General features: G+C 39.0%; 1 protein-coding gene across 1 annotated transcript; it reads right to left on the bottom strand.

The window, feature by feature from the left end:
• Positions 1-1,446: 1,446 nt before the first annotated feature.
• LOC308363038 (vitelline membrane outer layer protein 1 homolog) lies at positions 1,447-5,439 on the bottom strand. Its single transcript, XM_080835802.1, has 4 exons — positions 5,375-5,439; positions 4,865-5,043; positions 1,913-2,025; positions 1,447-1,821 (listed from the first exon to the last, which is right to left on the bottom strand). The coding sequence occupies exons 2-4, from the start codon at positions 5,015-5,017 to the stop codon at positions 1,527-1,529; spliced, it is 561 nt and encodes a 186-aa protein (XP_080691928.1). The 5' UTR covers positions 5,018-5,043; positions 5,375-5,439; the 3' UTR covers positions 1,447-1,526.
• Positions 5,440-12,200: the final 6,761 nt, after the last annotated feature.

Raw genomic sequence — 12,200 nt, 5'->3', positions numbered from 1 at the left:
GATATCATTGGCTATCACTTGTCTAACATCCACAGTGCAGTACATCCCCATTCCCATGTTATGCAATTTTAGGGCTTACCCATTCCATGTATGTTAAGACACTAAGCACAATGTAGAGTGAAGCAATTGGTAGGATAGTTCAAATTGTGTAGGTGACTGCCATGCTCATTTAATGCTCCTACACGTGTTCAGTAAATAGTCGGAGGACTAGAATGGAGTAGCCATGACAACGATTGTTAAATACCCATGGTAGTGTGGACGGCAAACATTTGGAAAACCATACGAAAACGCTAGTGTGGACGGAGATCGTTTTCATTGCGAATACGCGTATTTGTATTTACCCGGGCTAGTGTGGACGCACCCTACATCTCTCTGCTTCACTCGATTTTATCTCCTTTCAATATTTTCCCTCTTCAGTCTATATTTATCTCATTATCCATAAGCACTCTTGTTCTCTTCAGCCTTCTTTGACTTTACAGTCCATCTTTTTTCTTCACTCCATTTTCTCTCCTTCTTTCAGTATTTTCCCTTTTCACTCTCTCTTTACTGTCTTTGTCCATAGCCAGTCTTGTTTACTCTTCTTTCCTTTCTTCTTCTTTTTTAATTTTTGCATTTTTAATGCACAGGTATTTCCTTCAGGAAACACATACCGGTATTCTAGTTAACTTTTTTAATCATACTGTGGCATGTAGCATTTGTGTTGTGTGAGTTACTGTCCACTTCCTTTTTGCCTATTATGTGGTGCCTTTTGATGTCTGAATGTTGATGTCTACAGTTTTAGTGTACTTAATTGGAGTGATTGATGTTTTATGATGTTTGACTGATGTGTGTTGTGTTAATACCCAAGTGTGATTCCCCTGGTGTTTGCAGGTACTATGTGTCTGCATGTATAAGCTCACGCCATTTGCCATGTTGTATCAGTCTCTGAATGTGTGTGCCTGTTCTCAATAAACGGCAAGAAAGCCAAAGATACACCTGACTCTTTGATATCGCTAAAATTCTTTAAATCACATAATGAGTTAAAAAAAAAATATTTCTCTTACTTACACAATGTAATATTGTTGGGTTCAGAGCCCAAAGACATGTGATTTTGTTTGTTTTGTATTTGGTTTAGTCTGTTTTTAAAGGTGTTTAGTCTCCCTCACATAACTAGAGATGGAGCAGTACTGTAGCCAGAAGACTAAAAGGATCAGCCTAGACCAGAGCACCAGCCTCGACCCACATGCAAAGGATTTGGTGTGTGTGTGTGTGTGTGTGTGTGTGTGTGTGTGTGTGTGTGTGTGTGGTGTGAAAGCACCAGTTACGATTGTAGTACAGTGTACATCAGAGTGGGTAATGCATCAGACTCTTTATTGATAGAATTGAAGATGATGGTACAAACAATAATTAACATCATTTTACTGTAGAACCAGTCAGACAACCAATGGAGAGAGGGCACTAACGGGTGGATCTATAAACCAGAAAGCTGCTGTTAACTGCTGAGGTACAGCTTTTCATTGTACATCATCATCCTCATCCAGGTTACTTCACTCACAGCATCTAAATTTGACATCATTCAGGGCAGTGTCATCTCCCTTGCCCTGTGGTCTCTCCACCCGGGTCATTAAGCCACAGATCCCCTTAGAGCACCGACCACTCCACCCACCCCAGTCACCCCAGGGCATGCCATCACCAGTCAGAACCCTTCCATCGCTGCAGCTGAACTGGATGTTGTTGGCAGCGGTGTCATCTCCTCGTCCTTGGTGAACTTCCACACGGAGATTGAAGGACACAAGATATGCAGCGCCACAATAATCCTGGTAAGGGGTCAATCTCCCCCATCTTTAAAATTCAAAAGACATTATTTAATTAAATGGTATTTGATCATCAGATGATAGCCTCAAATGAAATTGACTACAGATTATGAATTTACCCTCCATCGGCTGAATTTATGGTGTGCTTGAGTTTATGGTTTTCTGTGTGTCGACAAAGGAGTTGGATCCCATTGAGTGCAGTGTCATCTCCCTTGCCTTGATGTCTTTCCACCTTATGGAGCAACCAAACAATGCCAAGTGAGGTAACATGATATCATGGATGTGCAGTTCATCCAGCATCAGTGTTGTATAGTAACAAACTAGAAATACTTTCTTGCTGTACTTAAGTCGCTTTTTTGGATATCTGTACTTTACTTTACTGCTTATATTTCTTTTGACTATTAGGCTACTTTTACTTTGCTACATTTTGCTTTTGATACTTTCACTTCGATACATTTCCCCTGAAACCTTTGTTACTCGTTACAAAATAGATTCATCTTTAGAAAAAATATCATGAGAGTGATGAGACCAACTTCGGGGACTCGGGTAGAACACAGACTCCAAGCAGGTTCGGCGAATCAGCTGTCCTAACGCGCGCTTTTGACCGTTCGCAAAAGCCCCCTTAGTTACCGTTGCTACGTCGGACAAAACTCCTAGGACTGTCAACCCAAAAGCATGGCTAGGACAAGGACAAACGCTTTATCTGCCAGTATCAGTGATTCTTTTTGGAGTAATATATCCGCGATATCCTCCAGATCAAGGCAAAATGGACTGCAATATGCAGTGGAAGGACATATCCGAAACATTAAGATCTACAACGAAGGGTACACAACAATAACAATGTTCGAAGCAAAAGCATACAGGTCTCAATCAAAACATTTGAAACCCCACGACACGACCTCTTCATTAAATACCACTAGCACAACCTTTTACCACAGGTTCTTTCACCGCTGGGTAAAATCTGTATATAATATTACAAGCTATAGCTAATAACCTATAAATATTATTTATTCGTATTCTTTAGGTATCAATCTTAAGTAGGCTACTTGCTGGCATTTGTCAGGGAATAGCTCAGTGTGCAATTGCAGACGGAAGCATAAACATTTTGACAAAAACATTAACATTTTGATTTTAACATTAACACATTTTTTGAAGAGACTAGTTATGTACTAGAAGTGGTTATAATACTAGTTGTTGGGATGTTATCTTAACCAGAGCTGCCAACTCTTCAAAAAACCCTTGAGTGAGATTTTGTCGCGGGTGACCAAAATTTTGCTGCGCACGCCGCCACACAAGTTGGTGGCTCAAATATCAGGGAATTGGAATTAATTTGGCATTGTACCCATGTTGTGCCCTGCATTCTGGTTGTTTGTGGGGCCCAAAGTCGTCGATAGGGGCGGCCTAATGGAGATGGACAACATTGGTTACATTCTGTAAAGCAAAGACATAGCTGAAGGTCCACCCCCAGGACATTTTTCTTTAAGTAGATGTTATTGCCTGCATTCTAGTGGATTTTTGGGTGGTATGCTAAAGATGTGCAATACCTGAACTTATTCCGATTCATTTTCATCTGATCATGACTTGTAGGGCATGGGTCAGCAACAGGCGGCCCCCGGGCCAATTCTGGCCCGCCAGAGGTTTTTTTTTGGCCCGTCAGATTATTCCGATCGTAGCAGAGTCATTTTTTTTTCACCGGTCAACAGGCTCACTTGGGGGGTAAGAGAGAGTCCATTAAAATAATGAAATTATTCAAACAGACCACCAATGGACTCCTTCACATGGTTTATTATCATTAGTTATTTATAGTAGATCTATCCATTCCCCATGTAGGCCTAGTTGTTGTGAGGTCAGATATGGAGAAGCTTTTGCAGCATTTTTTTTTCGTCGACAGGCTCACAAATTAGGCAAGCTGATGATAAGCAGAAATGACAGAGAACACCAGGGCACCATGACTTGCATTCTTTATTTCCTCACTAATCTTTAACTGAACTTCAGCTTGACAGAAGTGTTGCAACAAGATTATTGCAAAATAAAAAACATAGGTTTATGTTTTGCAAACCGCAACAAATTTGTTACATATGATATGAGACACACAGGCCTTAACTAGATAGTTAGTTACCTAGCAAAAGTGTAGATCGCTATCTAGATATCTAGCTGCAAGCAGCTTCATTTGCAAACACACTGTATGTGTCTTTGTCGATGTATTGAGTAGGGAGGGGTTCAAATCAGCCCATGTTTATAAGTTTGCTCCTGTTAGTCTGAATAAACTTCATTATTGTCAAAATTCTGACCCTTTGCTTTTTTATTAACAGCATTTACTTGCACTTTTACTTTCAATACTTAAGTACATTTAATATCAGTACATTACTTTTGATACTTAAGTACAGTAAAGATCAGATACTTTTTTTTAACTTAAGTAGTATTCTCAAAGGTGACTTTAACTTGAGTCATTTTCCAGTAACGCATCTGTACTTTTACTCAAGTATGGCTTTTGAGTACTTTATACACCACTGTCCAGCATCCGACATTTGCTAAGCAAAAGAAAAAAAAAACATTGGGATTTTTATCGTCAAACTACAGTATATGTTGGCTGGAATTCCAAGCCACTTTGTATGTTTCCCAGTTACAGAGACAGGACTGTGTACGAACACCAGCGTTGTTTTGAACACACACACACACACAGAACACACCACAAGAGGATCGTTGGGAGCAACTGAGGAATTTGACAAAGAGTCTGTGTAGGTGAGGTTAGTGGGTGGTCACCTCAACCACAACCACCTGCTAGTCCTTTCAGCTGCCTCGGATAACTCCTCCTTAAATTGAGCATACTTTCATTTGTCAGTTTTGTGCTGCAGATGTATTAACTCTATCACACTTCAAACAAAACAATTATACTTAATAATATAGCAATGGAATAGAACTCAACATCATACATATTTTTCCTACTAACATGATGAGCTTATAATTGTTGGGTTCAGTACAAAATGACATGTTTTTTTATGTTTATTTTGTTTAGTTTTTGATCTGGCTTTGGTTTAGTCCCCCCCATAAAAGGGCAACAAAGCACTCACCTTAAGATTGAAGCCAAAAGCACGATAAGAGTGGGGACACATCTCCATCTCACCCCAATCGCCCCACGAACCTCCATTGTTGACAGAGATATCCATTCCCTCTGAGGGAAAGGCCAAGGGAAGGATCAGCAGAAGAGCAAAGATGAGTTTCATCCTTGCTCAACAAGCAAAAAATGAACCTGGAAAGGACAGAATTTGCCAGGAAAACACAATTTAAATTAAAAATTTCTAAACAGTTTTCATTAAAAGTCCTCATCTTGCATGTTTTATGGTAACACACAAAAAGCAACTAAAGCGACTAAAATTATATTAAATTTCATGTATATGTAATGTAGAAAGCATGACCTTCTATAAACCTTTCTATAAAGTTTCATATTATAACAATTTGATCATATTTTGTACACTTAATTGATTGATTGCATTAATGACAAATAGGTACGCGAGTGTTGAGCTTTTCTTGAAAAGACAGAGAATGTCAAAATTAAGCAGAACGTTTGGGTTGCCATGTACCTGCAAGAGTTATGCTCCCTTGGATGCTTTGACGAAGTTGACGAGCAGCAGTCCGGAGTCCGTCCGGAGAACGCTGGAATGTTAGAACACAGAGAAAACCAAGACCAACTGGTAAAGAGAGGCAGGAACACACAAGCTAAATACACTAGGTCTGGAGTGATGACGAGGAACAGGTTCAAAGAATCAAGGCGGGGCATAGAAAAGGGCAGGGAGTGAGGTGTCTGAAAACAAAAGGAGAGACGAGTATACAGACATACAACAAAAATAAAGAAAACAGGACGGGACTTAACAATTTAAGTATTTCAGACAGTTAAATTCTAACGGGCTTGGTAAGAATTACGACATTGATAACCATTGTGATACTGTAAAACCACTTGCCAAGACGAGTTTAGTTGTCTCCCGTCTGAGGCTTTTGTGTATCTCAATGTGTTTACCACAAAGACAGAACAGGATATAAACAATTAAATCCGTATTGAAGATCAACCCCATTATCTCACTATATGTACCTGTCAAATACTGTACATATCTTCAGATGAACATCATTTTCATTTTAAGTCACACCTCTCATAGAGGTGCCCAGTGGCTGTAATGTCCTGCTTTAGGTTGCTCCCTGTGACCATCAGGGAGTCTTACCCGTCATTGGACACATCACCAGCGTGCACACTGGTCATTTCCCAGTCTCAATACATAACTTATCATGGGGTCATTCTGTAATTTGATACTATAATATAAAAAATGTCTCAGGTCTGGGAGAAGCATTTGAGAACCACCACAGCCAAGGAGACAGTCTGAGATAATTGAGGACAACATAAGGGCATCGGACATCCAAAGGTTACCATTTTGGATATTATGCTGGCCAACTTTTGGTGGTCACAGCAGCTGCTTGATCATGAATCTCATGTTCACTCAGAGGATATAGTAATTTCTTACATATGCTTTTTGCAACGAAATGCATCAGCACGGCAGAAAAGAAGGACTACTTTTTCTTCTATCAGCCCTTGCTTACACACACACACACACACACACACACACACACACACACACACACACACACACACACACACACACACACACACACACACACACACACACACACACACACACACACACACACACACACACACACACACACACACACACACACACACACACACACACAGAGGGTACACTTTTAAGCACATACACAGAGTTAGAACATTTAAGATGTTAGCATTTAACATTTTAGTTAGCATTTAAGAACAGAGACAGAAACATCATGTTTCAGCTCAAAGGCATATTATTATTAACACACATACATACTTGATTAAAGTCAGAGTTTAACATTTCTTTATCTGTGGGATGACACCAACTGGTTCCAACGAGAACCCACTGTTTTCTTTTTCTCTTTTTCAGTGATGCAACAGTTCAGTTCAGCAAAGCACAATTGCGAAACCATCCGTTTGTAGGTTGCTTTGCAGTGGGGATGTGCTTTTGTCACCTTCTGCTTTGGCTAATGCATTTTCAAGTATTTGGACATGCAGTACTCTGTGAGGATGTGTTGACAGAGTTGCAACAGATCTGGACTCTTTTGATAAATGATGTGGATTTCAGTTTTGGTTATAATAAGTGTGTAATGGCTTCCTATATCCTGCTGAATTGCTTGATTAGATTTTTTGTTTTCTTGATTAGATTCGCATTTTTGTCATAGTTAACTCAAAATTAATTGCGATTAAATTAATCAAAATGAATCGCGATCACAAATTGTATCTATTCTAAATGCCCCTTCAATTATTTTTTTCCATCATTTTTATTTTATTTGAATGCTGTTATCAACATGGAAAAGTGGATTGGCTTGCTTTAAGCAATGTATTATTTTATTGAAAAACAACATTGCCAAACAGGGCGGTACAAAATAAAATTACAAAGTGCACATTTAAGATAAACATGGACTCAGCCTATAGTGCAGTTAAACCATGGCTTAATATTTTTTGCTGCCAGCTGCCTGTTGACATTTTCAGACAACAGTGAAGCTCGCTTCTTTTGCACAACACAACTTTTAAAGGTAAACTTTCTATTCAGAAGCTTTTTATCATCCATTTCGCTGTATCGCGCTCATAATTCACTCAAACGTGACGTTAGCCTACTACAAAGTTTGGGAGGGCAAATAATAACGTTAATTTTTTTTTACATTGCGTTAATCGGGCGATAAAAAAATTAACGGAGTTAAAATGGGTTCGCGTTAACGCCGTTAATAACGCGTTAAACTGACAGCACTAGTTATAATAAGTGTGTAATGGCTTCCTATATTCTGCTGAATTGCTTGATTAGAGATGTAGCGGTTATATGATTTCAGGAGTAAACCATGAGTGAAGTGGGATACAATGGATGCTTGTCTCTGTTAGGCCATTTGCTTCAAGCACTGTTGGTGGCCTCTTTGCAGAAGGTCATTATGGACACTGTCAGCAGTCTAGCCTCACACACCCTGCTGCAGCAATTGGGTGAAAACGACAAGGAATTGAATTAAAACGTCTTGTGATGAGAGGGAATGAGATTCTGTCTATTGGTCAGCTTTCAACTGACAAAACGTATCCCCTCCCATTTACAGCTATTGCCCCATAAAACTAAATTAATAATTTACTTGATAATAATTTAATTGATATTCTGTCTTTAGGGTTTTGCTCCGGGGTTATCACAATTCTTGATTTGCCTTTCGTTTTCAGAGTTTCAGAGTTCTGTCTTTAGGGTTTTGCTCCAGGGTTCTCACAATTCTTAATTTGCCTTTCATTTTCAGAGTTCGAAGATCGCAATGTACTTTCGAGGCTATTCCACTCATATTCCGGAGCTTCCTCTCTGTAATGTTCTTGAGATTCACTTTTGGCATGTAATTATACAGAGTCGGGCTTACTCTGATACTGAGGTAGTCAGTTCGCAACTTGGGACATGTTTGCCACTCGTGAGTATCTAACCTGTGTCTTTCAGGAAGATTTTGAAATCTTGTGCGAGCTTTGCGATTTTCGAACCCGGTGCGGGTGCCGATTTTCGTTTTTGGTGCTGTGCTCTAGCCACTGAGCCACCTTGCCGGTACAGATGTCCGCTCGTCGGTGCAGGATACTTACTGGTTTATCATTCCCCTCTCCTCTGGGGTATATCTCTTCTGTTACTGGAGCTTCTGATCTAGTTATAGTAAGTTTAAGTGGGAATTGTTTAGTGGACTTATGTGAAGTTTTAATTATGTTCACTTAAAGGTGCCCGAGGCAACATTAGAGGCTTGAGACTCGAATAATAAACGTTCAATTTTAGTTGTAATAACACCATACCATTACATATCGACATTCAAGGAGCAAAGATGAGACACTGTTGTGTGGTGAGAACTGATAAAAAATCGCCTGGCTTCTATTTTCCACGGTAGATCGCAGGTTATGCTAGAAATGGCTTAGCATGGGTGGGATGGGGAAAGATATCTTTCCATACAGAGGCAAATTTAGCTAATCGGAATCTGTAAGCGGTTTCCAGATATATATATATAGTTGATCTGTCTTATTTGACAAGGCAGTGAGTTAGCTGTCTTTCAATACCTCTTGTTGAATTATCTCACGTGTTTACGGTGGTATGTGTTTAGAAGTTTTAACTTAGGCTATGTGCTATGCAGTGACGTGCGGTGAGGTTCACAGCTGGTGAGGCACAGAAACCGGAAGTGATTACATCATTCCGATCTTTAGTTGTTTAAAAAAAATAGAAATGTATACATCATACATGTATATATGCTTATGGTTTAAAAATTGTCATCTCACCAGAACTGAAAAAACTTTATGTTTTATTGTCTAATACTATTACTTTTAAACGATTATTATTACAAGAAGTTATGCGGCTCAATAGTTAACTGACTTTTACGACAGTTAAACGTACAATCGGTGTGGTAATTGAACTTTTACACCGTGTCAAATAAGATATTAATCGTTACAAGGAAGCGTATGTAGCCCTCCCACCAATGATATGGCTCATTTCAATTTGTCTAGGGAAAATATAACCTTTTACACAACTCGGCAGTGATGTGCAGTAGCGTCACTACATTTGTCAGTAGCTTGGCAGTAACGTCGCTATTTACAAAACCAAGTAACTTTTCAGTAGCTAAGCTCTTTTATTGATCAAGTACCGCAGTAGCGTCCTCGAAAGCTAATTTATCCTGGACCTTTCTGATGTTTATTCATAACAGGCTTCCCTGCAGCCATTAAACACAAAAAATAAACAGTACATCACTTTAGGCAAGACGAGTGAAAATAGATAGATAGATATCGTCATTTCAAGTACACCAGACGCTGCTCACACATTTCAAATGAATTCTCCCCTAATTTTAAATGGGTAGTTTGCATGCAGATTCTAGACAACCGGATAACTAGAATGATGTTGATATTTAGATACAGCTGAAGATGATGAAAGTTAAAACGTGTAAAGTCCGTGCGACGAGTGAAACTAAATATGTTTTCAGATGCCTTCTTTGTAATCCAAAGAAAAAGTTCCTGTCAACGTCAATGACATCCAACACAAACATAGGCTACGAACACACGAATTTCATCCATTCAACCGTTTTTATCTGACTGACAGTTGTGTTGATCCCTAAAATTGCATTGACTTGGCATGCAGTTTGTTTAACTGAAAGTAGCTTCTAATGTATCAAACTACTTTTGACAGGTTTATGTAACTTAGCTTGCTACTTTTTTTTTGCAACTCGGACACTTGAATTCGAAGTTGACATTTACATATTTATTTACACAACGTATTAACAAGCAAACAGTTAAACACCACAGACATATGGAAGTTTATTAGACTCTTTATTCAAATGGCAATGCATTTGTCAAATGGCAATTCAATGTGCAAAGTGACAATGCAATCCGCAATTCAAATGGCAAACCAGTTGTCAAATGGCAATTCAATGTGCAAATGACAATGCAATCCGCAATCCAGTTTGTATTATTTTGAATAACAATTTGAATGAGCGCTTATTGCATTGCATTTCATATTGACACGGTTTTTTCGACTCTTTATTCAAATGAAAATGCATTTTTCAATTGGCAATTCAATGCGCAAAGTGACAATGCAATCCGCAATTCAAATGGAAAAGCAGTTGTCAAATGGCAATTCAATGTGCAAATGACAATGCAATCCGCAATCCAGTTTGTATTATTTTGAATAACAATTTGAATGAGTGCTTATTGCATTACATTTCATATTGACATGGTCTTTTCGACTCTTTATTCAAATGGAAATTCAATGTAGTAGCTGAACAGCGCCCCCACTATATTGCATTAGCATTTACTTGTCATCACGCTCTTTTTGTTGCAAAATTCAAATGAAAATGCAATCTGTCAGTCGCCCCATCAAGGCGGGTCCCTACCCCTATTAGGCGTATTTAGTCACGTGACCAATATCCATGACAACAACCTTTGCCGGCCATGTTGGGGTCCATGTACGGCACTGTTTTGCAGTGTTTTATACCGCTATTCTCAAGAAGCTCTTATTTTCTCTTCTCTTCAAGTCTAACTCCACGTTTCCATTGGGACGAATTATCGGCAGGCGGTATTTCGCCTAGGGGTCGTGGTCAGAAAAAAAAACATGTTTGGCTGTCATGTAGCGAGTGTCAAGTAGCAAGCTCGGCTGCAGTGCAGCGCTTATAGCATTTTAGCAGCTATCTTCTACATTGATCTCCAATTAAAGTTTAGGCAGCAAGCTAACCATAACGGTCGAGAGCTTAATTAAAGACCTACAATATTCTGTTTGCCCTGACAGTGTTCGTATAGTATATTAACAACAAACCGAGTCGATGTAGACTTATAAAAGTTGTGTAAACACCTTAATTCACATACAAATATTTCCAGTTTTAACAGACTCCCGACTCGAGAGCCAGGATTAGCAGCTATCTTCTACATTCGGTCTTCGGCAGTTCCTCTACGATACATTTTTCTAAAGAACAACTTATTGTTTTGAATTGTTGTATTATATTGTTTTGCACTGTTGTATTGTTTTGTGTTATGCTGTATATTTTGAGGAATACGTGTAAGCACAGTGACACTTAACTTCCCCGCAACCTTGACCACAGCAGTCACAACTACAAACGAAATCCGGAGTAGCATATAAGAATTCATTAACTGCATGTTTTTCATGTGTGCATCCATGTTCAGTGGCAGGTGAGGTGAAGTTGAAAAGCTTTGGGTTACACATATTTCTGATAAGGGAATGTGAAGGCTGGGCAGGTTTTGAAGAACTGTCCTGTTTAGCGATCGAAGCCCCAATTCTCTCGGCTCTGTGTTTGAAAAATGAACCACCCATTGCCTGGTCTCTTGTGTCCTCCTCAATTACTTCCATGTCAGTGACAGAAAATTGTATGTTCATTTTTGATTAAAAGATGATTACTTGGCCCAAAAAAGCTGATTCTGATTCTTCTGACATTTAATACATGGACCCCATGTTGAGGTTCACACTAACATATCACGTGACTGACATCACGTGGATATTGATATGTTGCGGATTGCATTGCCACTTTGCCATTTGAATAAAGAGTCGAAAAGACCGTGTCAATATGAAATACAATGCAATAAGCGCTCATTCAAATTGTTATTCAAAATAATACAAACTGAATTGCGGATTGCATTGTCATTTGCACATTGAATTGCCATTTGACAACTGGTTTGCCATTTGAATTGCGGATTGCATTGTCACTTTGCGCATTGAATTGCCAATTGAAAAATGCATTGCCATTTGAATAAAGAGTCGAAAAAACCGTGTCAATATGAAATGCAATGCAATAAGCGTTCATTCAAATTTTTATTCAAAATAATACAAACTGAATTGC

The sequence above is a fragment of the Sprattus sprattus genome (genome assembly GCF_963457725.1).
Source record: "Sprattus sprattus genome assembly, chromosome: 3".
Taxonomy (NCBI): Eukaryota; Metazoa; Chordata; class Actinopteri; order Clupeiformes; family Clupeidae; genus Sprattus; species Sprattus sprattus.
The sequence above is the reverse complement of the archived record's forward strand: the minus strand, read 5'-3'. Positions and strand labels throughout refer to the sequence as shown.

Excerpts from the sequence above, each read along its gene's own strand:
- LOC308363038 (XM_080835802.1), bottom strand. The coding sequence starts at position 5,017 with ATGAAACTCATCTTTGCTCTTCTGCTGATCCTTCCCTTGGCCTTTCCC. Across the intron at positions 2,026-4,864 it reads CTTTTGGCTTCAATCTTAAG|GTGGAAAGACATCAAGGCAA; the intron begins GTGAGTGCTTTG and ends TTGCTCCATAAG. Across the intron at positions 1,822-1,912 it reads ATAAATTCAGCCGATGGAGG|ATGGGGGAGATTGACCCCTT; the intron begins GTAAATTCATAA and ends TGAATTTTAAAG.